This window comes from Camelus bactrianus, chromosome 11 (genome assembly GCF_048773025.1).
Source record: "Camelus bactrianus isolate YW-2024 breed Bactrian camel chromosome 11, ASM4877302v1, whole genome shotgun sequence".
Taxonomy (NCBI): Eukaryota; Metazoa; Chordata; class Mammalia; order Artiodactyla; family Camelidae; genus Camelus; species Camelus bactrianus.
In genome coordinates, this window is record NC_133549.1 from 65,507,091 (window position 1) to 65,535,078 (window position 27,988).

The window sequence follows — 27,988 nt, forward strand, 5'->3', positions numbered from 1 at the left end:
CAAAGGCCCCGCCTCCAAACGGCCTCTCCTCGGAGGGCCAGGCTGGCCTGCAGGGCGGGGCGAGAGGCCCGGAGCGGGGCCTGTGTAGGGAGGGGGAAGAAGGGAAGGGAGGGGTCACGTGCGGCCAGGCTCCCGAGGTCACGTGACGGGGCGCTGGGGCGGAGGGAGCCGGCGCTGGGAGTTCTCCAGAGGGAAGAGGAGTGAAGTAGGGGGGACGCGGCGGTGGCGGTGGTGGCAGCGCTGACAATGGTGAGTGAGCGACGATCCGCGCGCTCGTCTCCAGTCCTCGCCCCGGAGCGCGCGGCGGGACGACCAACTGCGGGCCCGGGGTCGCAGGAGGGGCTGCGGGGAGCGGCAGGAGGGAACAGGCGGGCAGGGCGGGGAGCCGGGTTAGGCCTGTGTGGCCGTCGCTGGGTCTGGGAAGAACCGGGCTTCGCCGCCTCTTCCCGGTCTTGGCGAGGCCCGAGCACCTGCGGGTAGTGGTGCATTCTTCTGGCCATGTCGGAGCCTCTGCCCGCGTTCCTCGACCGGCTGTGGGGGCCCTGGCTGGGTACTCGAACCCCGCCTTTGCGGGGGCCCGCCGCCGCCTCCCCTTCCAAGGTAGCCAGTCTCTCTGCGCTTCCCGGGCAGCCTCTCTTTTCAGGTGGGGTGACCCGAGAGTCCCTCAGTTCCGGACTCCGGGGGATTTGATCCCTCTCTTCCAGTGTGTCATAAGCTTGATAAACTCCATGGTTTTTTTTTTTAAACTGCATGGGGGGACGTTCTGCGATTTACTGACCCCAGTTCAGCCTTGATGTTGACACTTGTAGAGTGGGAGAGAAAAAGAAAAGGACGTTGGAGGGGAGGACGTTTTTGATTCAAAAGACACTAGTTTCGTGCCCGCTGGCTTAAGCATTGGCTCTCATTTCCTTCATCAAGCCATTTCTGGAAACTTACTGTTTTCGGATGTTGAAATGGCCTAGGAAGCGGAGGAGGGAGGGAAATCAGAGTACTCTCACCGCAGTTAGTGGGAAGCACAAGCGTGGGCACGATGGCGTTTAACTTGTGTTGACAGTCTTCTCTAGATTGGATCTCATCTGGCTCATTTTATGGTAATATTCATTTATTGGCAAGCGTATGTTGAGTGCCTACTGTGTGCTCTCCTTATAGCGCCTGCCTTCCCAAAGCTCACCCGATTCAGTAAACTGCTCGAGACTTTTGCCTTAAAGACCAAGCTAGATTGTTGTTTTTTTTTTAATTACTTTGAATAAATAAATTTTAAAGTCAGAAATCGAGTTGTTTTAATTTAAAAAAAAGCGAGGACAGACATGTTCATTCTTAAATTTGGAGCCTTTTTTCTTTCATTCAAATAATTACTTAGGTGCATCCACGGGCCCTGAGCAAGGCTGAAACAGACCTTGCTCTCTCTTGTAGTTTGCAGTCCAGAGGGAGATAAACATTTGTGTAATTGTTTGTTTAACGTGGAACAATTAATTACAGTTGTGATAAGAAGGAAGTATTGGGGGAATCTTGCCTAGTCAGGCTAGGAAGCCTTCTTTAATTGAATATAATTTGCAAAGAAAACTTAAAAGGCCCTCCTATTTTTTGCTTACATTTAAAATTAGTACTTATAAGCTTTTGAATTATGTTCAAGAGCAATTTTTATTTTCCAGTTACTCGTCAAACAAAATTGTAAAGCTTTATAACACTGAAATGGACACAAGTGTAATAATTATGTATGAAAATTTGCTGTTTCATTGCTGTGTATGGGCTAAGTGAATAAATTTTGAAAGCCTGTCTTCCGTCTCACCTTGAGTTGCATTTCTTTACTTCCACAGGATGCAGTGAAATTTCTTCAGTGAAAGCTTAAAAGTGTCTTTTAACATATCCACAAGTAATTTTGCTAGATGGTAATGCTAAATGTTAGGTTTACAAACTGTGAAAAATCTTAAATTAACCTATAGTCAGTGATATGAGGTATAGGCCACTATTAGAAACTAAAAACAATTGCTACTGTATTTTAATAGTCATATATATTACTCTCTAGTTATTTAAAGGCTACCTAAAAATTTTAACCTGTTTATTGCCTAATACTGTCTAGTATTTCTTCTGAAAATCCCATATTCTAAATGCTTACTTGAAAATATCTTTTCCATAAGAATTTGGTAGTCTTTCTCTTAAAGGATCTCAAACAGCCTTCTGTAATTTCAGCAAAAGTCTGTTAATGTATCCTAACCCTTTTTGCAGTTTTTATTCTTTTTTCTTTTTCTAGTCTTCACCATTCTGACAATTCTATATTTTTCCCCCTCTTTATAAATCAGGGGAAGTATAATTTGATTGTGAATAATTAATAAAAGATTTTAATTTTGTGACTTTTTGTTTGAAATAGAAGATGCGTATCTTGAAATAAAACTTTAGAAGCAAGATTTTGGGTAGAGAATCTTTTAGAAAAAAAACAAAATAGATGTTTTTCCTCAGATATTTTGCTCTCTGTTATCTACTTTGCTATCTGTTATCTACTGTTAAATGTGAGACATCCTCAGTTTTCTGGAGGCTTTTAATAAAACTAGTTAATTTTTGATGTGTCCTAGCGGACACATTAAAAACTGGATGTTAACCCAATGTTAAATTCTTATGGCGTCATTAACTTAACCTTGTCAAAGTGCTGTAGTTTATTATTCAACATTTTATTCTTCTGTGTATGCTATACTAGGGTTTTTTTTTTTTTTTCATACCTTCTGATCTCTCCCAATCTCAGTGTTTTGATTGTGTGGAAAAGTAAGTCTACTCTTAATTTTTAGTTATGAAATACATCATGAATACAGAAAATAATAGAGAATAACATGGTTTTTACTTATTTTTAATGCCTAGGAATTTCTAATTTTTACATATGGTGTCAAAATTACACTTACTGTTTAATTACAGTTACGTTGTTAGTTAATTGTGAAGTTTTATGTGATTCTTAAGTCTGTTTTATACCATTTTAACTAGTGGCAATTTTGATTTTGTTATTTTTGATTATTTGATCTTGTAATACCAGCTTTCAAATCCCAAGTTCAGCTCTATGTGTTAGGTATATGTATGTGGAAAGAAGCTACCATAGTATTTTCTTTTATCTATGAAATAATTTTTACAGTTTTCACATCTCATTTTTTCCTGGAAGCAGCTCTGGGAAGTAGTAAGGGGGATTGAGAAAATTAAATTTTATTTTCCTGCTTCTATTTTATAATTCAAATTTTGAAACTGCCATCTTCTACCCTTTCATAAATTGCTCCTCCCACAGCAGGCCCCCCACTCCATCCTTTGCTGGCTCAGTGTTTTGCACATAGTTGATAATTAGTAAATATCAGTTGACTAATTTTGAGCTGCTATATATTCTCATATTTGTAGCCCTTAGGAGAAAGTATACCGTTTTGAGCAAGTTTTGAGTTTAAAACTAGAGGTATGAAAGCTAACTAGGAAGGAAATCCATGTGCCGTTCTTTGTGCCATCTGGGATGTTCTTTGTTCTAAGTTCAGAATAGTTTTCTGATTAAAACTGAGTTTGTTATTTGTAATATTGCCAGGAAAGATTAAATCTTGTCAAAAGGAAAATTTGCCGTTTGTGTCTTTGGAATACGTCAGAAATACTAATCTGGCGATTCTTTAGTTGATTTCTTGAAATTAGAATCCTTTTGTTAGTAAAGGATTAATAAAAACAAAGAAGCAAGCTCAGAATTTAGGAAAATGCAAATTCCTTGCTCTAGACTTTGCTACTGCACCAATGCTAACTTCCTAGGAGAAGGCTAGTCTTACCAAACATGCCAAATTTTAAGCTCATTTCTTTTGTATATTCATTTATTTTTTATTATCATAAACTCAAGATTAATTTAACTTAATTTAATTAATTTAACATTCAACAGGTAATGCCACATACTGCCCCTGGCCACTATGTCTTCAGTGTTGAGCAAGGAGTTTAGTTGAGCAAGGAGTCTTTGGTTTGAGCAGTGTTGTCCTCATGGAGTTTACAGTTCATTTGGGGAGTCAGGCGCTAAATAAATACACAAATTATAATAAATGATGAAGTAAAACTACATAGCATTGAGACCTAAATTTGGAGAATTCAGTTTTGATTAGAAAGTTAGGGAAGGCCTCTGGATGGAGATGAGTCAAATTGAGACTCAAAGGATGAATTAGTTTGGTTAAGGATACTCGGCTTAGGGCGAGGAGACTGGCAGATTTAATGAACTTGAATCGTTTGAGGCCATTGTATTTGGAGAGATGAATAGAGCCAGATATGTGTAGGGCATGTTTTGGAGTAGAGTGTGTGTGTGTTTAAAATAACATTTCATTGAAGTAAATGTTAGCTATAGAAAAGTGCATAGGTAAGTGTACAGCTTGATGAATTTCCACAAAGTGAACATACCTGTGTATCAAGCACTCAGATAAAAACAAACAGAACATGACTAGCATCCCAGAAATTCCCTTTGTGCTTTCTTCCAACCACTTCCTGACTTCTAATACTACTATAATGGACACTACACATTTTTGATTTTTTAATAAATGGAATAATACAGTGTGTATTTTTGTGTCTGGCCTCTCACTCAACATGTGTGTGAAATTCATCCTTTTTTTCTGTAGTTGTAACTCATTCCATTGCCCTCTATATGAATATTGACTAAAATTTATGTAACCATTCTCTTGTTGATAATTGGATTATTTCCTATTTGGCTCTGTTATATTATGTTATGAACGTTTTTATGTTTGTCTCCTAGTTTATGCATATAAGTTTCTGTTTAGGGTAGATACCTAGGGGTGTAATTGCTGGGTCATGGGATATGTATATCTTTAGCTTTACCAGGTAATGCTAACTATTTTCTAAAGTAGTTGTTCCACCTTACACTCTCACCAGCCCATTAGAGGATTTAAACAGAGCATGATATGATGAGATTTATGTTTTTAAGAGATCACTCTGATAGTTCTGTTTAGCAAAATAAGGATTGTAGGATGACAGGATAAGGAGACCATTCTCTACATAAACTTTAAAAAAGACTAGAAGACTAGCTTTCATTAGTGGCAAAAATAATCCACAGTTATATCTGGTGTTGGAATAGTTAATGGATTTTGTATTATTTCCAACTAATGTGTTTTAGCATTCATGAGCAATTGATAATCCATATTCAGGATTTACAGAACAAGGCTTACACATTTTCTTTGGAAAAATTCACAGAAGTTTAGTCTGTCTCCTCCATTAGAGCCAGTTTTATTCCAAGGACTTGTGCAATGTAACACATTCCTATTCATAACTATATAGCAATAGATTTTACAGTAAGTAGTACATTGTAATAATTCATTTGGATTTGTATGAGTAATTTGGATTGTATGAATTCTGCTGTAATGAAAGAACCTCATAGCAGTATAACTAACGATAAATTTTTAAAAAAATGGAGGTACTAGGGTTGAACCCAGGACCTCTTGCATGGTAAGCACGCACTCTACCACTGAGCTATACCTTCCCCACTGAGGTAACTTTTCAAATCCAGATGTTAAGGCTTAATTTTTTAGATTTCTGGTGTGTGTTAGTATTTGATTATTTATAGTGGTTACCTATGGAAACTATTGAAATTACAGCATGTTTAAATTTCTTTTAATATTTTATGTCTTTTTAAAAATCATGGTAAAAAACATGTTACATGAATTTATCCTCAATGAATTTTCAAGTGTATGGCACAGTATTAACTATATGTGTATTGTACTAAATTTGTTTAATTTTGATGTGGTATTTGTTGTAAGTTCTTACTTTCTTGTGAATTCATAGATTAACTATAGGTCATAGGTAATTAAATTCGAACTACAAAATGTAGTGACTGAAAAAACATAATTATGAGCATTGTCCTTTTATTTCAGAGTTTTCTTGGAGGCTTTTTTGGTCCCATTTGTGAGATCGATGTTGTCCTTAATGATGGGGAAACCAGGAAAATGGCGGAAATGAAAACTGAAGATGGCAAAGTAGAAAAACACTATCTTTTCTATGATGGAGAATCTGTTTCAGGAAAGGTAAATATTTTTTATGGAGAATTACCTAGTTGTAGGATATTAGAATTAGTCATGAAAGTGGTTTGTGCTGTTTCTAAATTTGAATGATTTTATTAGAGATGGAAATTTTATCAGAAGTTCAGCTAAAATCCTTGATTTGTTAGAACATTTACAGGAAACATTCTTAAATTGAAAGGATTACAGGGGCAGAGAGTAAATTGCATGCAAAATTTTGTGTGTTTGTGACTATGTGCCTCTATTAGCTTTGGACAGTTCCTACAGTGGGCTATAATCTACTCAAAGTTTGTTTCTCCTTTAACATAAAGTTGAGTTACAGAGATAGGGAAGAATTCTCTAGTATACCTTTCTAAGAGCTTCTTTCCCATTCTTTGTAGCTTATCTCTCTGCTGCTGTCATTGTGTCTGTTGATCTCATTTCTTGGTACTCTGTGGAGGACTTAAGTACATTTGGAATGTGTTTATGCATGCTCAGATACATTTATGATACCTTCTATAAGGTATAACTTTTACCCCTTTTTCTTACACATCAAGTGATGTATAAGATAATTATACCTTATGGAATATTGTTAGTACTCATTAGTCTGTGATACTGAAGAATGGTAATATCATAGACAAAATCAAACCAGAAAACATTTGAAATAATTTTTTAAATATAAAATATTAGCGTTTTTCTCCTCTGCTTAAGGTAGTATATACACATGATAGACAGTTTGAGAAATAAAATAATTATCTATAGTACCATCCTATGGAAATTAGTCACTGTTAAAGTTTGAGTGTGTTTTCTCTTAGTCTCTGCACTGGTTACTGTAATATATTAAATGTAATATATAATATTACATGTATGTAATATATTAAACATACCTTTTCCTTATTATTAGATATTTAAGTAGTTTCTATTTTCAGACTACTTATAGTATGTCACCATATCTTTAGTAATACAGACATATATGTACATAAATTTTTCTCCATATTTTTGTAGGATAAGATTATTTCCTTAGAATGAATTCCTGGAAGTGAATTGCTGGACCAAAAGATATGAATATTTGAAGGGTATCAATACGTATTAATCTGGAATATTTGCATTAGATCCTGTGTTCACTTAATGTCTTGTTTCACCCAGCGTAGCACTGACGATGATCACTTTTTAATCTTTGCTATTTAGATAGGCAAAAATGATACTATTCTTTGATAGCATTTCTTTGGTGACTAGATAGTTGAACTTAGGTTTATTAGCCATTTTACTGCATTATCTGTTCTGGTCCTTTGTCAAATTACTTATTACTGTCTTATTATTATATCCAAAATACATTTTTTGCTTTTCCACTTTACTCTCCTGATACTCCTCCTTTAAAACGATGGGGAGAAAGAGAAGAGGCCTGAAAGGGAGCAGACAACATCATTAAAAGGATGGAACATGTCAAATGAAAGAAAAGTAGAGGAAGTAGTGTATGATCTATGGAAAAGAAGACTTGTTAATATGGTAGGGTTGAAGGGTTAGAGATACCAGACTGAACCTGCTAACATCTCAAATACTTATAGATATGACAAGTAAGTAAATATCTTTCCTGCCAGGTTATAAGCTTTTTAAGATCAGGGGATCTGAGTGTGCTTCTGTATTCTCTAAAATACATCATAGTGTTGTTTACATAGTAGACTCTCACTAAATACATATTTGATTTGTTTATTTACTGTTTTTAAGTCCAGTAGGGAACATTACCTGTCTAGTTTGAAGTACTTTTATGTCATCTGGGCCAGTTAGGAGTTCATGGCTAATATTCATGGGCTAAATAAAGGAAGAGGGGAATGTTTAAGGAATTAAAGCTACCTTACTGTGAAGCTGGCATTCAGATTATATTTTTTGAATTGCTAGAGATTGTATGTAGACCTAATCAATAACTATAGAGTACATTTTAAAAAAGACAAATCTCTTACAGGTAAATATTTTATGTTGCCCAAAAGATATTGTATCTGGAATCTGATTATTTGGTGATCTGAGATTTTTTTCATTTTTAACCTTTTTATTATAAAATAAAACACACATTGAAAACCACACAAAACAAAAATAATTATAGGGAATATTTTCTTGTAATCACCATTCAAGTCAAGAAGGAGAGCTTTGCCAGCCACCCCATATGTCCCATCCTAATCACAACCCCTTCCTCTCAAATGTAACCACTCTGTTGACTTTTATAATAATAAAGTTCCTTGTGTTTCTTAATTGTTTAGTCTGCTCCTTAAAAAAAAATCGATAGAGCTTTTAACTCTCTTTTAATTTCAAGTTTCTTTATGCTTTTGTTTTCCTTATAATTTATCTGTTGAAGAGCCTGGGCCGTTGAACTGTAAAGTTCTCTGTGATTGCAAACTCATGATACAGTTATTGCCTGTAAGTTGGCAGCTGGATCCAGAGGCTTGATTAGACTCAAGTTTGATTCTTTTGGCAAGAATATAGGTGGTGGTGTGTTTTTTCATCAGGAGGTACACAGTGTCTAGTTTTTGCTTTTTTGCAACCGTTGTAACTATTGTTAATTTTGACTTCTGGCATACCTCTAGAACAGGTCTTTAAATAGGTGATTTATGAGCATTTTGAAAAGAAAAATTGAAAGAAACAGAAGAAAACAAGCAGTGGTCATTTGTGACCCAGGATGGGTCTCCAAGAACAAGTCTTAACCGTATCAGCCTAGGCTTTCTGAAGTGTCTGAGTATAATAAAAAGATCATTGGGTTAGAGTTGGAAGATCTAGCCTTGGACTTCATCACTGTCTTGGTAGGTAACTCCGGGCAGTCATTGAATTTTCTGGATCTCACCTGTAAGTTGAGGAGGTTGGACTGAATCATTGGTTTCCAGACTTGTCTTTGTATTGTAGGAGTCTCTGCATAAAAATCCTTCATATATTATATATAATCTTAGAGATCTGGGAGAGCTGACATCCCACCCAAAGCAAGAATATTCCTGGCATTTGAGCTCTGTATGCAGACTTTTTTTTTTTTTCCAGATTTTTTTAAGAGTTTTTTTTTTCCAGAGTCATTTTAGATTTACAAGGAAATTGAGAGGGCAGTGCAGAGATTTCACATTATCAGCATCAGTCCTCAGAATGGTACATTTTTTGACCCAGGATGAACTTAATATTAACACATTGTAATCACACAAAGTCCATAGTTCCTCTGAGGGTTCGCTTGTGATGTATATTCTGTGGGTTTGGACAAATACATAATGACACATATTCAACATAGTATCATACAGGGTATTTTCATTGCCCTAAAAATCCTCTTACAGTGTGTGTTCATATCCCCACTGCCCCCTAAACCATGGATCTTTTTCTTATATCCATAGTTTTACCTTTTCCAGGATGTCATATAGTTAGAATCATACAATATGTATACAGCCTTTTCAGATTGGCTTTTTTTACTCAGTAGTATGCATTTAAGTTTCCTCCATGTCTTTTCATGGCTTGATAGCTCATTTCTTTTTAATGCTGGATAATATTCTGTTGTCTGGATATACCATATATTATTTATTCATTCACCTACTGCAGAACATCTTGGTTGCTTCCAAGTTTTGGCAGTTATGAAAAAAGCTGCTATAAACATCTGTGTGCAGGTTTTTTTATGGACACAATTTTTCAGCTCCTTTGGATGAATACCTAGGAATGCACTTGCTGAATTATATGATAAGCCTGTCTTTAGCTCTGTAAGAAACTGCCAAACCATCTTCCAGAGAAGCACTACCATTTTGCATTTCTACCATCAATGAATGAGTTCCTGTTGCACCACATTCTTGCTAGCATTTGGTGGTGTCAGTGTTCTGGATTTTGTCCATTCTAATAGTTGTGTTGTGTTACCTCATTAATTTCCAGTTCCCTAATAATATGGTGTTGAACATATGTTTATTTGCCAAATGTGTATTTTCTTTGGTGAGGTGACTGTAAAAGACACATCTGATAAAGAAAGGATTATTTCCTAAAATGTACAAAGAATTCTTTAAAACTCAACAAAAAAGGAGGGAGGGTATAGCTCAGTGGTAGAGCGCATGCTTAGCACTCTAAATTTTTTATACTTCATGAATATCTGAGAAATTTTGAGTCTTACTGATTGTGTGTTTAATTATTGAAGTGTTTGTTGTTGTTTTGATCATGAAAAATCTGACTGATTTATTTGGGGATGGTTTTTGGAGGGATTCATAAGTTATAATTCCTTAACCAAGACATTCTTGTAGATTGGTCAGTGATTAGTAAATTGTCTTGAAGTAGTGGTACCCTAGTGCTAGGCCACCCATAGTGAACTCTGCATCTGTTCCTTGTTGCAAAAGTGAACAAAGGCACATGTTTAGTCTGAGATTATAAGAGTTTATAGTTTACTTCTTTAAGCAGGGAATATTATTGTAGTATCTTTCATTAATATGAATATGCACCATGTTTTTCTGGCAGCAGTTGGAAACTTATCTGGTGTAACCACAATACCCAGCACAATAATGTACAGATATCTTGGTGCCTCACTGTAAATGACCCTATAACTGGCATATAGTACAGTGATACATGCTTGTCTTAAACACAGTGTAGATGAATTTCACTTGTTAAATAGATCATGAAGACAGTATTATTTGAAACACCTGTAGAATATTACATGCAGAAGAATGAACTTTGAGATTGGCTTGTTAGAGCAGTGAATATTTTTATATATAGATTGTTTCCCTACATTCTGTTTTCATGGCTTTTCAAACGTTTTTACATAGTCTCAAGTTTCTCAAACTTAGTAGCAATGGGAAAGAGAGTAACTTTCAAGCGGAGAAACCTGGTGAATCACTTGGACCCGGTGATCAAAGTTAACATCACCAATATTGGAACAGACTGGCATCATGTGCTTCCTAATAAGATAGGTTGAATACACAATTTCAGTTCTCAGGTGTCCTTGCCAAAAATGCATAAGCTGAGTCTCATTGTGATAAAACATCAAAAAAAAAAAAAAAAACCCCACCAAATTGAGGTACATTCTACAAAGTAACTGACCTGTATTCGTTTAAAAAACAAGATCGAGAAAGGCAATGACTGAGAAATGTTCTAGATTAAAGAGGCTAAAGAGACATAACTATATGTCATGTGTGATCCTGGATTGAAGCCTAGACAGGAAGGAAGAAAAGAATATCAAGTACATTACTGAGACAATTGATAGAATTTGAATATAGACTGTGAAATGTTAACTTTTCCTGGTTTTGGTAATTGCACTGTGATTATGCAAGAGAAAGTCCATTTTCTTGGGAGGTACACATGACATGTTCAGGGGTAGAGGGACATGATGTCTCTGACTTATTCTCAGTTGTGGGAAAAAAAGTGTGTATGTATGCATGCACATGTGTATATAGATGGATGATAAACCATATGGGACAAAATATAAATATATGATGAATCTGAGTAAAGGTAATGTGGGATTTCCTTGTGCGGTTCTTGCAATTTTTCTGTAGTTTAAAATTATAATAAAAGTTAAAAAGGATAACTGAGTTGGTGTTAAAATTCTGTAACTCAGTTCACTGTCATAGTTTCATATACTTTTCAGTGCGCCTTTGCAGAATGGCTTTTAAGCCAGATGCTTAATTATGCTTTCCAATTCTGGGATCCTTCAGATTCCGGAATAGCTTGCATTAGGCTTAAAAGCAGTTATGTTTTAATAGCAATGGGAGATCAAGGAAAATTTCAATGTTTAGGAGGTTTGGTGGGGAAAATGGAATAACTTTGCATTTCTACCTTTAATAGTATGGTTTCAAAGTGGTTTTTGAAGAACTATAAATTTTTAAAATGTCAGACACAGTCATGTTCAAACAAAGACAGTTCTCAAAAACTGTTGACAGATAAGACATACTGAAGTATAGCCAGTTTACAATGTTGTGTCAATTTCTGGTGTACAGCATAATGTTTCAGTCATACATGTACATACATATATTTGTTTTGATATTCTTTTTCATTATAGGTTACTATAAGATACTGACTATAGTTCCCCATGCTATACAGTATAGCTTGTTTGTCTATTTTACATAAAGTAGTTAGTATCTGCAAATCCTGGGCTCCTAGTTTATCCCTTCACTCTCACCTTACCCCCCTGGCAAATAGACATTTCTTAAAGTATACTTTTTTTCTTTGTGCTTTATTAGTACAAATTAGAGAATAGCTCTAATTACTGCCTGGCTTATGAAAACAGCTGGGAGTTATGCTTGTTTTATTTGTGGCTTGAACCTAAAATTTAACTTGTTAGTGTATATGAAGCCTAAGTACTATTTTTTCCCCTTAAAGTAAGTACTTTTCTGACTTTAAAAGTATTATTTGCCTACTGTTAAAAACAAAAACCCCCAAACTTGGAAACTACAAAGAAGGAAATAAAATTATCCATAATCAAACATTCCAGAAGTAACTCCTGTTAAGAATTTTTCTTTTCTGTAGTTCTAAAAAATATAACTGGCATTATACTTACAATTTGACCATGCTTCCTTCATGTAACATATCATGCACATCTTCCCACATCATTAAAAATTCTTTGACCTTATTATTTTTATACTTTAATAATATTCCATCGTATGATATACCATAATTTAATTATTTACTTCTTTTTCTGATATATTAATTTGGAAGGCAAGTAACTAATTCATCCTGATTATAAATATGGAAGATATAGAAGCATGAATATTTTAATGTATGTAGTTTACAAATAGAAGTAACTGGACCTCTTTTTATTGGTCCTTGGTTTCTGTTATCTTTTGAGAAGCATTGTTTGGAAACAAATCTTTTAAGAGTCATGTTACCAATGTTTTTTTTGGTAAAGAATAAACCTAGAAGAATGCTTTTTTTGTATTTTAGCTAATCCTTAAATGTGTGGAATTTTATTTTTAATAGGTATTTTGTCAGGTTAAAACTATGAGAGGGGGAGGGTATAGATCAGCGGTAGAGCACATGCTTAGCATGCACACGATCTTGAGTTCAATCCCCAGTACCTCCTCTAAAAATAAATAAATAAACCTAATTACCTCCTGCCCCCCCAAATAAAAAAAAAACTATATGAAATTAAGATTTACATTTGGCAGATACGAGTTTCGTGATCTTAGGTTATATATTTTACTTCAAAAGTATGTAAGATAAATCATACTCAAAATTTAAATCTTTAGACATTCTGTTTTTAGCAGATGCAGGGCAATAAGCATTGCTATTAAGATCAAGAATTATAACAATATATTGGTTATAAAAAGCTGAAAGTGATCTTTAGGTCAGTTCTTGGAATTAGTGATTACCTTACATTACAATGCTATTGTAGAATTGTTTAACTATTTGATCAGAAACACATTTGAATAGTTAAAAGTCTTCCCTTTATTGATTCTTTATAGTTCTCCAGCTATAAAGGATTCCTTCCTAACAAAGCAGATGCTTTAAGTGTACACATAAGTAAAGAGTTTGTTAGGGATTGTACATGAGTAAGTTTTACCTTCTCTGGTGCTATAAAGTCATCATGATCTAGGTGTATATCGATGTTTCAAACTTTGGAAATGAATACCTGAAATATTTATATAGTGCATTCACTTGGAAGGAATCTGTTAGTAGGCCCACTCAAAGGATTGTTAACATATCTTACAATTTCATGTTTTGACAGGTAAACCTAGCCTTTAAGCAACCTGGAAAGAGGCTAGAGCACCAAGGAATTAGAATTGAATTTGTAGGTCAAATTGGTGAGTTTTAAAATAGTATTACTTCTTTTTTTCTTTGATAACTGAGTTTGAAGAGTTTGATTTGGCACTTAAATAATTGAATTAGAGCTTAGCTTTATGGAAGGAAGGAATTGATTTGCCCAATAAAAGAGGATTTATTTTATAAACATTAAGCCATGTTTCTTTTGATTATATTAAATGATATTTGACTCATCCTGCCTTTATTTGTGATTAATTACTGAAAATGAAGAGTTATATAAGCTACCAGCATTGTAAAATAATTCAAGTAGATTAGTTGACTCACTGAAATTTCCATCTGCCTACATTTTCACCAGCTTTGTTCACAAGTAGCAGTGTCACCTTCATCCTTCACTTTCTAATTATCCGTGCCATTTGTCTTCCTAACTTAGTGTGTGCCTGTAGCCAGAACCACCTGTCAATAGAAATTTCTATGTGAAAAGGAAAGGTGTAATTTCTTCTTGACTTAGGTCAACTTGTATACATTTCCATACATATATTTCAGAGACATTCCTGATTTAGCAGGAATTAAACTGTATAAATCTTTGGTATTACAGATTCAGAAAAGAGAAAATAAGATAGGTGTTTATAATACTGTATACATAGCTAGGTATTAAATCTAGCTTTCTTAGTGTCACTGTACATTTTTAAAGTATCAGAATTGGAATGGGTGGATATTTACATATCTATTTTGGATGAGATTATAATTGAGGGGCAAATTATAGTAATTAACTGATAGTTGATTTTAGTCTTTTGTATTATATTATAGTTTTATTAAGGTAATATATTTGCTTAACTGAAGCAAAACAAAACAAAACATTTTTTGCCTTGAAGGGAGGAAGTTCAAATAATTGCTGGAAATGTGTCTGTTAAAAACAGCTTCATATTGGGCAAATCTTAACTACATTAAAGGAATGCATTCTTTTATATTTGAAATTTTCATTGTGCTATGCTGCTTGAATTTTTTTAATGCCTAGGTGGAGCATGATAGTAAGAAGGATATGGAATTCAGATCATAGCTCTAATATTTAAAGTAGAGACAAATCAAACTAATTCTTTAGGTAAAAATTATTTGCTTTGGAGGCAGAAGTTTGGATTTTAATGAAATGGATATTAAATATAATTGGTCTTTTTGCTTTTTAAACTTTCTTAGAACTTTTCAATGACAAGAGTAATACTCATGAGTTCGTAAACCTAGTGAAAGAACTAGCCTTACCTGGAGAACTGACTCAAAGCAGAAGTTATGACTTTGAATTTATGCAAGTTGAAAAGCCATATGAATCTTACATCGGTGCCAATGTCCGTTTAAGGTATGAATGTGTATCAGAAGCTGTAGACAGAATCAAAACCAGAAAGTAATGACTAGTATTGAATGTGTTATAGGAACTTCTAATTATAATTTTGGACTGGAAGACTTAAGGTTTTTAAAATTCTGTCAGTATTTTGTTTTTTCTGGCTAGTGCTGATCTGAAGTAATAAGAGCCTTCTATCATTATGGAGATTTAGAGGACCCCATTATGAGACAAATTAGTCATAACACTTCCCTTGTATGATTCATTTCTTAGGTACTTCATTTATCATGTAAATGGAATTACATTCTAAATACATTAGTTTCTCAACGAATCTCAGGGTATATGGTTAAGAAGTGATCTAGAGAGATTTCCTCAAGTAGGCTTGATGGTAGTACTCCAAATGAATCTAAAAAGTACGTACACTGTTCTTAAAATTGAACTTTGTATTTTTTTCATGGTGGGGGCATTTATTTAAATTAAAACTCCTTCATTAAGTAAACAAAGTAAGTTGATCCCAAAGAGTTCCAAAAAGGAGAAGGCAGATCTGCAGTTAATGTTTGCTTATTTAAAACACTGGAATATATTATAGGAGATTTAACTTGTCCTCTTCATTAACTTTATAGGTATTTTCTTAAAGTGACAATAGTGAGAAGACTGACAGACTTGGTAAAAGAATATGATCTTATTGTTCACCAGCTTGCTACCTATCCTGATGTTAACAACTCTATTAAGATGGAAGTGGGCATTGAAGATTGTCTACATATAGAATTTGAATATAATAAATCAAAGTAAGTACCTTTCGCAAACAGATAAACGTTCAGGGGAAATTAAGAAATAAGGCTAGGGGAGCAGGGAGGGTAGAGTGTAGTAGAGTGCGTGCTTAGCATGCACGAGGTCTTGAGTTCAATCCCCAGTACCTCCATTAAAAAAAAGACAGATAGAAAGAAAGAAAGGGAGAGATAAATAAGGCTTTTAGGTCTTTGTAAATTAGTCAAAGTAAGGATAGAATCAACATTAATCTGATGTTAATAGACCAGCAGACTCTCTAAGCTGAAAGAAGTTTTAGGAGCTTGGTCTGGCTTCTTACTCAGTGCAGATATCTTTCATATTCTATTCCTAAGTCTTTGCTTCACCATTTTTTTATAGAGGATCTCACCATCCCAGAAGGCAGCTAACCTTTTTATGTCTGTAAAGATTTATATTACTTGCTTGACATCACTTTAGCTCAGTCATCTCTTTAAAAATAAACAAAAACGCTCTTTTTCTGAACATAAGCAATACATTTTTATTACTGAAAAAATTGACAATGTAGAAAAGTCAAAGGAAGTAAAAACATCACATATTTTCACTTTTATCACTTAACTACTGTTAATTAATAGCCTCTTGTATATCTTTCCTTGGGAGGGGATATATATGTTTATATATGTTGTATTCTTACAGAAATGGGCTCTTATTTATTAATGCTTTTTTAAACTCTATTATGGAAAGATCAAACATATACCAAAGCATATAAACAATGTAGTGAATCCTCATGTATCCATTGCCCAGCTCTGTATTCAACACAAGGTCACATTTATTCTGTGTTCAGCCTCCGTATTCCCCAAATATTATATTGAAGCAAATTCCAGACATATAATTTCATCAATAATTATGTATCATTTTAATATAACTACAGTACTGTTGTATTTTAAAATATTAATAATTTCTTAACATCCTCACATATCCAGCCAGTGTTCACATTTCCCTAATAGAGTCATAAATGTTTTTCTCCCCATATGGTTTGTTCAGTATCCAAACAAGATTTGTTCAAATCAAAAACACATTGCATTTGGTTTTTTGATTCTTAAGTCTCTTTTAATTTATAGGTTTCCTCCCTTATTTTTTTCATTAAAGTTTGTTTAAGAAATAGATGTTTACTCTTTTATCCCCTTCCTGTGTGCTTTTCTGCTACATGATTTTTATTAGTTGGCACACCCCAGTTTCTATCACTGCAAATGTGATACACATGCTTCCAGTGTCTTAAATGATACTGTTGATGAAAATGATTAGTTTAAGACCTAAAACTAGTCACTGGAAGCTTCCCTTCAGACTAACATAATTGCATTAATCAACTCTTGGGATATTATTTTGAGATCCAAACCTGGGAGAAGACTTTTTTTAAAAAAGCCCTCTGGGAATTATAAGAATTCTCAGGTTTATTACCACATTATTCCAAGATCCCTAGGAAAGGTCTTTGATTATTAGGTATTACAGCAACAAACTCAATCTATGAGTCTCTCCCTGTGGTCAGATGATTTGTTAACTGCACTGGAGTTGTACTAACACTAAACACTTATGTAGAGTTTTTAATATTCAAAAACATCTTCATAAACAGAGCTGGGGGAAAAAAAAAACTAACATCAAAAAAAATCTTCATACACCAAATAAGTATTTCAGGCATAAAAATCTTAATTTTCTATGCTTAAGTTCTTTGGAAACAAAGTTAACCTCTAAGTAAGGACCAACAATTAATCAGACTAATTCTTCCCTCTGAGATGAATTGATGATCAAGTAAAAGTTTGATTCCTTATTTTTATAGTAAACTGATGAATACTTTTTTGGAAAAAAGGAACATTAAATAATATGAATAGTCAAAATGGTATTATTCTTAAATAGTTATTGTCCTAAAGATATCTAATAAAGTCTTTCAGGACATATTCTGTTTGTTTTTAAGCTGATAGTAAGTGACATATATTCTTTCCTTAAAGGTATCATTTAAAGGATGTGATTGTTGGAAAAATTTACTTCTTATTAGTAAGAATAAAAATCCAACATATGGAGTTACAACTGATTAAAAAAGAGATCACGGGAATTGGTAAGTTGAAAGTATTTGAAATGAAATTCCTATTTTAGTTGAAATTTTAAAATCTTAAAATATTGTTTAAACAAAATATGTCCACTGTGGATACTAACTTTGATACTTAATATTGCTGACGGTGAGCAAGTCATTTATGTTTTTTAAAAATTAATTTTTGAATAAGTAATAAATTCATAGTTTAAAAATAAAGTGTAAAAGACTATACAGTAAAAAGTGTCCTATTTATGTACTCCAGCTACTCATGGGTGATAAACTTATGTTTTAAAATCCTAAGTATTTATGCATGTACCTGCAAGTACCTCTATATTATACCACCCCCCTTTTTTAGTTAAGTGGTTACGTACAATACATACTTTAGAGGTCTTTATATATCAATGTGCAGAACACTTCTTTTTTTTTACAGTATTCTAGTCTATGGATGTACTGGCTGTTGCTGGACATACAGGTTGTTTCTAGTCTTTTGCTATCATAGACAGTGCTTCAGTTAATAACATCATTTTGCATATGTGTGGGTGTGTGTGCAAGATAATCTTACACGTGAAATTGCTGTTTCCAAAGTATATTCATTTGTAATTTCAGTTCATATTATTAGTTTGTCTTCTTCATGGTTTGTACCAATTTGCATTACTACCAGCAATGAACTTAGGAGGGTGCCTCGTTTTCCTTGTATTCTCATAAGTACAATTGTAATAAAACTTTTGGCTGATCTGATGCATAGAGGGGGAAAGTTCCCCATTGTAGTTTTAATTTATTTTTCTCATTCTTAGTGAGGGTGAACATCTTTTCATGTGTACAAAAACTGTTTGTATTTTTCTGTAAACTGCCTATCCGTATCCTTTGCCCCATCTCTTTTTTTTTCCTTAAAAAAGAAAATGATAAAACTTCATTGGTAGGCATTAAATGAAAGAAATCTACTATACCATGTATAGGAAGACCCACTATAATAAATGTGCCAACTTTCTATACATTAATCAATAAATTCAGTGTGAGTCCAATCAAAATCCCACAGACATTCTCAAATATTTTATTTTATTTTAAACACCTTTATTGTGGTATGGTTCCTGTATAGTAAACTACACATATTTCAGAGTACAATTTGATGAATTTTGATAGATGTATACACCAGTGAAACCACTACCACAATCAAGAGAGCTAACATTTCCATCATTTCCCCATCTCTTTTGGATTGTCTTTTCCTTGTGACATGTGAAAACTCTTCATATATTAGGGAAATCAATCCCTTTTTCCATATTAAGAGCAACAGAAATTTCCCTAGTTTTGTCTTGCTTACGGTGGTTTTTGCCATGTAGAAGTTCTTGATGTTTATGTAAGTCAAATTTGTAATTTTTATTTTTATGGACTCTGGGTTTTGTGCCACAGTTAGAAAAAGGCCTGTTTTACACTGAGGTTCTAAAAATAATTTTCTGTGCTTGATTCTACTAAAGTAATCCATTATAGTCTGGGGATATTGTTTAAAGTTTTAATTCATTTGGAATGTGTCCTGAGGTAAGAGATTAGCTACAGTTCCAACTTTACTTTTTTCCAGATAGCTGACCAGTTGCCCCCCCAAATCATTCATTGGTTCATAACTGCTTTTTAATTTAAATTAGTATATAAATTTAGTTTGTTCCCTTTAACTTTGCTGGCTTTCTGCTGAAAATTATTTTAGGAAACCTTTTTAAGAATTTTTAATTGGTAGTCATAATTATAAACATCTGTGATTTCTTAATCTCCATTTTCATCTGCTAATAAAAGTTAGAGATTTAAAGATATTAAAACCAAGCTTCATGTTCCCATTTGCTGTTTAAAAAGAAGTTATTTAAACATTTTTTCTAGTTATTAAAATTATATTTGGTTCTAGAAAATTTTAAGCAAAAAAATAATCTGTACTCATCATCCAGAAAAAACTTTAGTCGTTGCATAGTACATTATTTTACAATGTTGGGACCATTACTATATATTTTGGTGTCCTTTAAAACTTATATCATTGACTACTTAAATGAATTATATGTCATTCACTTTGATGTTTTATCTATTTTAAAGTTAACTAACTCCAAGTGAAGACGGTTTGTGTGTTGCAGAGAAAACTAGCTTGTCAGTGGTTAATTCTGATGTGTATTACTAGTTTCTATTTTAGCAGGTATTAGAAATGATAGAAGGAAGTCTGTGAAGTAGATTATTTCTGAACTGTGTACAGTTGATCCTTGAACAACATGGGGTTTGAACTGCATGGGTCCACTTATAGCAGATCTTTTTCAGTAGTAGATATTACCCTACTACCTGATCTGCAGTTGGCTGAATCCAGGGATACAGAGGAATGGCGGATACTGAGGATGGACTATAAATTATACACAGAATCTTCTGCATGAACAGTTCAGTGCTCCAGCCCCTGTAGTTTTTCCAGGAGTCAACTGTATTATCTTTGGGAAGAAGGGAGTGAAACATTCAGTCGAGTGGCAAGTTAAGTGTAGATCAAGATATAGAAAACAATGATCAACATTTTCACAAAGAGGGAAGATAAATTAGTACTAAAATAATGTAGTCAGAAAACAGGGAAAGGTACAACGCTGGAAATTATATTCTAGCAATATTTAAATTGGTAATCATTTACATTATTGTACTAGGACCCAGTACCACAACAGAAACCGAAACAATCGCTAAATATGAAATAATGGATGGTGCACCAGTAAAAGGTAATACACTTTTCATTTACTTCTTTTGTGTTACAGGTAGTGCAAATAGCAGTGTTATGGCAGTTTAGTTTGAAAGTATTTATTCAGTGTGAAAGTATTTGTGAATTCTTAAAATTATTCTTACAGTGATGGTTTTAGAATCATCTTTGTATAAATACTGAGAAGACTGTGTTAGTACTTCCTAGTTTGAAATAAGGTTTAATGTTTTTACTCAGTTTAAATTTAGAATTTAGAAGAGACATTTATATATATATCTCCTCCCTAGTTCTGAATTTGTAATATTTTAATTGTCTTCTGTTACAATAGTTTATTTCTGGAAATCTTTTTGATTTGTGCTAAACATAATGTGCAGTATGGGTGGGCATTAATTTCTTTGGAACTTTGGAGTTCTTACAGCCCCCAAGAAAATAAGCAGTTCCCTTACTAGAGAATCTTCAGTGTCTGAGATAATGAAGCCAGTATTTATCATTTTAAATTTATGTTTTTGGCTTTTTCTTATTCTGTCATTACTTCAAAAAGTAGCTACCATTTATTGAGTGCCAGCTGTAGATGAGGCATTGTATTTTCAGATGTGTTAAAATTCCCTACTACCCTTTGAGTTAGGTAGTGGTATCTTATTTTATAGATGAAACTGAGATGTAGAGGTTAAAAAAGTTGTTAAAGGTGACAATGGTGTAGGGGAGACTTTACCTCTGCCCATCTTAGATTTTCATCTGGAGTTCTTTAACAAAAAGATTAATAAGAGAAAATCGGTTTATGAATGCATGCAGTACACATCACGCAGGAGAAACCTTAGAAAAATAACTCAAAGCAGTGACAGAATTTCAGCTTATGTAGCATCTTCAAAAGAACAATAAATTTGGAGAGAAATGATTGGACAAAGGAAAGCAGTTCAGTCTTCCAAGGGTGGCAAACTATGGGAAGGTAAATATGTAGCAGGAAACTAATGGAGTAGGCTTGTGTGCAGATTGCTCTGGTGCCATCCCAGGGCTGCAAAGAGGCTATCTCCAGTAAAAGGAGAATTTATATTCTGCTGTTAGGCAGAACAGGGGAGACTCTTCTGCTTTTGCTGCTGCTTAATTGCCTTCAGCTCAAAATAATTTTTATGTCAAGGATGCATAATTTTTGGTGACATATTCTGGTTTCCTTCAATGGCTAATCATTGCAGAGTCAGAGTCTGAGCCCAGGCCTTTATGACTCCAAGACCCATGTATGTGTACTCTTGTGTTGTGCAACATTACTTTGTAAAATTCCAGCAGCCACAAAATTTTATGGGTTGTATATCTTTCAGGAAATATATATGCATAAGAAAAGTACATTAAAAAGATTCAAAACAATATGCAAATAATTATCCTTAGGAAGAGAGAAGCCATGAGACTCTGAGTAACAGTCTTTTTGGTAATGAAGGAATGTCATCACGCTGAACATGTTTGTTGCTTTGGATGAATTGTTAATAAATATTCAAGAATTTTATACACATGATTAGAAATTAGAATTAAACTTCATGAAAACAAAAAAACAAAAGTACTAAAACAGAACTTACTGCTGGCATTGTTTTAAGCTTTTTATATGTATTAGTCCATATAGTCCTTACAAATTCTTTACAAGATGGATATTGGTGTTCCTCATTTTACAGATGAGGAACTTGAAACAGAATGGTAAGTGATTTAGCTAGAGTTGGGATTTGAATTGAGGCATTCTGGCTCTGGAGCAGTGGTTCTCATCTTGGGCAAATTTGTGCCCACCCCCCACTTCCTCGAAGACATTTAGAACTGCCTGGAGACATTTTTGGTTGTCATATTTGGGGAATGATACTGGCATCTATTGGGTAGAGTCCATGAATGCTCTGAACTTCATAGTGTGCATAAGACCTTACCCATGACAAAGAATTACTGGGCCCAAAATGTCAGTAGTGTCAAGGGTTACCCTGGTCTACAGTTTTTGTTACGCTGCTGTCTCATGAGGAACTGAAGCATTAGTATCTTCTCTATAATGCTTAGTTTTAGGTGTTCTGTAGCTAGGTTTAATCATCTTTTAGAGTTAAATAGAATTTGCTTTTCTTTCAGGTGAATCAATTCCAATAAGACTGTTTTTAGCAGGATATGACCCAACTCCAACAATGAGAGATGTGAACAAAAAGTTTTCAGTAAGGTACTTTTTGAATCTAGTCCTTGTTGATGAGGAAGACAGAAGGTACTTCAAGCAGCAGGTATGGTACCACCGAGCCTGGTATTTTGTTCTATGGCAGTTCTAAAAACACCTGGAAAGCACTCACTTTTCTAAGCTTTATTGTACTGAGCAAGGGGTTGGGGGGGGGGTCTGTATACGTGAAAGCACTGAAAGTGTGATGAAGAAGTGGGCTTGAATGGAACTGTGTTGTGATCAATCTCTTCCCAGTCATTCTGCAGGACTCCAGAATGTGCCATAAATTGGCAGAGCATTTATTTTTCTCTTGAAACTTTTTTTAAAAATAAAAACAATACCTGCTGTATGTTTAAAAAAAAAAATCAGACAATAAAAAACAGAATGAAGTAAAAGCTAACAAAAATTTTATCACCATTGTGATTAATTTTCCAGACAAATTTGTGTACATGTGTTTAGATCATACCATGCATGTTGTTCTTTGATTTGCTTTTTCACTCAATGGTGTCTTGAATATCTTTCATTTATTTATCAACAAATAAAGATTTCCTTTATCACTTTTAATAACTTCATCAACTTGGTGGATTTTAGGGTTTCCATTTTTCCCTAATTAAACAATCTTGTTATAAGTTTCCATGAGATGACCCAAATCTAATACATTTTTAATATGAAATGTTTATCATAAAATTTGCTCTCACTTGAAAATGAATTAAAAGCCTTTGGTGAATTTTGAATAAAAATTGTGATTAGAATGGTCTTCGTATTCTGAATCAGATTAAATAAATACTTAAATGTCAGTTGAGTATTCAAAACTAATTAGAAATTATTCTGTGCTGAGTACTGTGAAGGATACAGAAACTACCTTTTTAAAACATGCTGTCCTTTAAGTCCTCACATTGAAAATATGTGGAAAAAGAAAAATTACATAAGTTAATTAATAGAAAACTTAAGTAATAGTTTGACAGTAATTTGGAAGAGAGAAAACATTCCACTAATGATGCCATAATACTATATAATTATACATAGATAATTTATAACTTCAAATTAGATTATATGAAATTTATAATTTCCAAATCAATTACATATTGTGGTCCTGTCAAGTAAGTATATTGCTTCCCATGGGCATTCGTTTGGATGTTTAAATTCTGCTGTGTTGGTTTTAAAAACAAACAAACAAACAAACAAAAAAACAGCCTGCCATGACTTTACGAAGTAAATAATTTTAGGAATTTAGAAGAGAAGAGCTCTCAGGATGTTTTGGTTAGGGTAAGACTTAGATAGGCAGAGGAATAGGGATTTGAAGAATATAGAATATAAAGGGGATGATGTAGGGAAAGTGTATTTGAAGTGCCTTGGAGGCAGAGAGTAACCCAGTTTGGCTGGTGGGGTCCCGGGGTCTAAGTAGGGGAGGGAGTGATTAAATTGGGTAAAGGTTTTGGAGGGCCTTGAATGCCAGGTTGGAAGTTTATTCTGGAGGAACTGAGAACTATTGAACAGCCATCCATGCAACACTTTAGACTAATGTAGTGATAGGAAGGATGGATTAGAAAGGGGCTTCAGGCGAGGGAAGCAGAGCCATCTACCAGGAAGCTCTTTTAGTGTCTAAGGTTGAAGTGACAAGGGCTTGAATTTGGATAAGGGTGGTGGAACCACAAACCAAAGGACAGATTTTAGGAATTCTTTAAAACGGTGTTAGAACTTTATGCCAGATTGGATTCATGGTAGTGGGGTGGTGGTGTACATGGTGCTGTTGGGGGTGCAGAGTTGGCAGAAGGGGCAGTCCAGGATTGGAACTGGAAGAAAGTGGGTCAGTCAGGAGAGAGGAGGGCTTTTGTAGGGAAGAAGTTAGTTTTTTTATAATTAAAATTTAAGTGGCAGTATTTTGTGAAAATTTAAGGGATAACATGAGGACATTAATTTGTTGATGTCTTGCCATTTGTCTTACTAGGAGATCATTTTATGGAGAAAAGCTCCTGAAAAACTGAGAAAACAGAGAACAAACTTCCACCAGCGATTTGAATCGCCAGAATCACAGGCATCTGCTGAGCAGCCTGAAATGTGAACTGAATTGGAGAAACAAACAAACAAAAAAAAACTCCTATATCCGTTGAGATTTAAGTTCGGCAGGTTAAAGATGGTTGCAGCAAGTGGCAGGGTTGGGGGAGGCCAAAAGTCCATTTATAATAGTCTTCCTTTATCTTACAGTGCTGAATTTATTTTATGATATAACTAAATGTTCTTCATGTATATACATTAAAAAAATGCTTTCTTTAAAACACTGGAACTTTCTTAAACTGCCGTTTTTGTTTTGTTTTGGTTTTTTTACTGCACACTGATTGGATGATAAGCACTCAGATATACAGCAGCATAAACATTAAAGATTTTCATGTGAGTGGGCTGGTATTTGTAATTTTGCTTTCTTTCTGCATAATGTTGATGATAAATCCTTTTCCTCTCCTTTTTCATGCTAATGATTACCTCTTATTCTCTACATGCAAATAAATTATTTTGTGTTCAAATAAAATTAGAAAACCTGAGTAGCCCTTACATCCTACAAAGATTTAAAACATGGCATCTCAATATTTTTAAGAACTGTATTTATGTTTTTACATATGTTTGAGAAATGCATACAGAGTGTTTCAATGTAGGTGCTTCTGAGTCTACCATTCCATGGCTTCCTGAATTTTTTTCTCTTTGAAGTCTTCTGTGATATGAATATTAACTTTTTTTCCCTAAGGAATTATGTGGCATGTCATAGTAGCTTTTTTTTTTTTTTTTGGCCATATTAAAGTAACCATTTTGCTACTGCTGTACAACAGGTACACTGTTTATGTTGGCATTTTAGGATTCGTTGAAACTGTATAATTTTTCCATAAATACTTTTATGGAAAAAAATCTTTTTTGATTTAAGGGAATCTCTTTACCACATTTACGCAGATACAATTTTCTTGACTTTACAAATATTCTCTTCCCTTTTCAGGGGAAAATTTGAGGATGGGCAACTCAGGAGAACCAGTGAAGCATGTAGTTATCCAGATCTGGACAATTTCATGTTTGTTAAATTGGAACTTTGTCTAGTTAAAAAAAATTTAAACTTCTTCATCCACTCTGTTTAAAAACTTTTAACAATTTGTTCAAAGCCTCTAAAGAAGGTTGCAGTCATCTGTTCTTATGCTATGCATGGGGGCTGATCTTAAATACACTAAATGTCGGGTGTAGGAACTAAAATGAAGCCTGATATGGGAAACTACTTTCACTTATGGTTCATTGGTTTTTGTACCAATATTTTTTATACACTTCAGTGCAAGTCTCGTCAGTTAATCTTACTTTATGAGTAAGCTAAGTAACCCAAGTTACATTTCTTTAAGCCTGTTTTACTACTATGGCACTTTGAAAAAGTGGTCAGTAACCAGCTTCTTAACTGGCAAGGAGTTCCATGTACCATGTGCTGGAGCATCTATTTTCAATGTGGATATCTGTGAATGGTAATATTTTCCTTCATGTAAGTGCCTGTTAAAAGAGTTTCAAAATTTACAAATGCCAAATATTTTCATGGTCACTTGCATGTAGTAATCTAGAAAATATTCAAAGAAATTTTGAAAACCAATTGTATCTAACCAGCCTAAAATTGTGCAACCATGATGTATATAATAAAGAATTTGAAACAGATACTGAGCTTGCTATTTGAATGATTAAAATAGTTCTGTTCTCAAATGTCTTCTCATTGTCAGATTTATCTTTGAGGACAGGATTGCTCAATAGTTAAGAAAGATATAACTGTGATGACTAATTTTTATAACTCTTGTCCATTTCCATGTTAAATATATAATGCTTTTAATTAGGTGGCTTAAAACTGTCATAAATAGGATGCGTATTTACTTTGCTTGTAACTTTGTTACATAACCAATTTGAAAAATAAAACTTTGAATTCAGTATTCGGTGAATTGTAAAAAGTTGGCCAGTTAATTAGAAATAAACTGAAAAAGAAATTTGTGTGTTCATAAAGAGTACAATCAACTATACTTTGATTAAAAAAAAAATACAGTATCGAATCCAGTGGTTCTCAACCCTGGCGGCATGTTCAGATCACTTTAGGAGGTTTTAAAAATAACCATGCCAGGTCCTACCCAGACCAATAAAATCAGAATTTCAGGGGCCTGGACATCAGCATTTTAAAAAGCTACCCAGGATTGAGAACCACAGTCAAACCATTTAATTAGTTATTTCTTTCACTGGTGAAGAAATTTTCTTTTCATTGTTTGGATTGTTGGGGAGAAAAAACTTCACCCTCTTCTGTGTTTGAGAGCCTGCTAATGAAACTGACAGATAAGCAAGAGAAAAGAATTCTAATGAGTTAGAGGAATTAGAGGAAGTTCACAAAAATATGACAAAGGGGTGGTTAGAATTTGGGGCTTATATATCATCTTGATGGGGAAAAACAGGAGGTGAAGGACACTTACAAATGACTTGAGAGGAAGTTGCAGGGAGAAAGAGCATGAATGGGAAAGCAAATGACTTTTAGGAAAGATAAGTGGAGAGAATCCTTAGGAGAATAGATGGTAGATATGATAGTTTTGTGACCAAAGTCTGTTGAGGTGTGGTGCTTATTTCTCACTGTCTCTGGTGATGAGTTAATCTTCCTTGGTTGCTCCCTGTGAGGAGATTTATAGGAACTGAGTTCCTTTGGGAAGCTCTGCTTTTAGGTGGAGGATTTCAGGATCTCAAATGCTTTCTACTAAAAATTTTATGCCACAATGGCATACTTTGGACCCCTTCAATATGGATCAAGTAGTTGAGATACTCAATTCTAGTTACCATGTAAGTCAGTAGTCTTTAATTATGTTCCTTTTATATTCAGCTGCAGCTGGTGAACATATATAAATGCACTCTCCAGGGGGTTTATACTAGCTGGATTGAAATGTAACACATTTTAAAGTTTCAAATCAGATAAAGGCATAGTGGGGAAAATGTGCACCCTTAAATATAAGATCCCTTTTTAGGCTTGGGATCTTCTATGAGCATAATTCTTATGTCACTCCCCTATCTAAAATCTTTTAGTGGCCAGATTCCAGGAAAAGTTTAAATTCCCTATCACAAAACAAACCAGCTCCAGTAATGCCAGACCTGGAGTATCCACTGAACTTCAGTTAACTTCTTACAAGATTCTCCAGGCCATTCTTGTCTGACACCATCTTTATCTCCAAGTCAAAGAGTTAGCTGTCCCTTTGTTGTGCTGCCAAGATGCTGTGTACACCTCCAGAACTGTGCTTACCACACTTTTAGAAGCCTTTGTTTA

General features: G+C 34.3%; 1 protein-coding gene across 1 annotated transcript; it reads left to right on the forward strand.

Moving 5' to 3' along the window:
* Positions 1 to 103: 103 nt before the first annotated feature.
* VPS26A (VPS26 retromer complex component A) lies at positions 104 to 26,361 on the forward strand. The gene is made up of 9 exons (XM_010951670.3): positions 104 to 249; positions 5,865 to 6,014; positions 13,636 to 13,711; positions 14,862 to 15,018; positions 15,624 to 15,788; positions 17,748 to 17,854; positions 20,482 to 20,550; positions 22,617 to 22,759; positions 24,641 to 26,361. Exons 1-9 carry the CDS (start codon positions 247 to 249, stop codon positions 24,752 to 24,754), a joined length of 984 nt encoding a protein of 327 aa, XP_010949972.2. The 5' UTR covers positions 104 to 246; the 3' UTR covers positions 24,755 to 26,361.
* The last annotated feature ends 1,627 nt before the right edge of the window (positions 26,362 to 27,988 follow it).

Excerpts from the sequence above, each read along its gene's own strand:
- VPS26A (XM_010951670.3), top strand. Across the intron at positions 15,789-17,747 it reads TTTGAATATAATAAATCAAA|GTATCATTTAAAGGATGTGA; the intron begins GTAAGTACCTTT and ends CTTTCCTTAAAG. Across the intron at positions 20,551-22,616 it reads GGATGGTGCACCAGTAAAAG|GTGAATCAATTCCAATAAGA; the intron begins GTAATACACTTT and ends CTTTTCTTTCAG.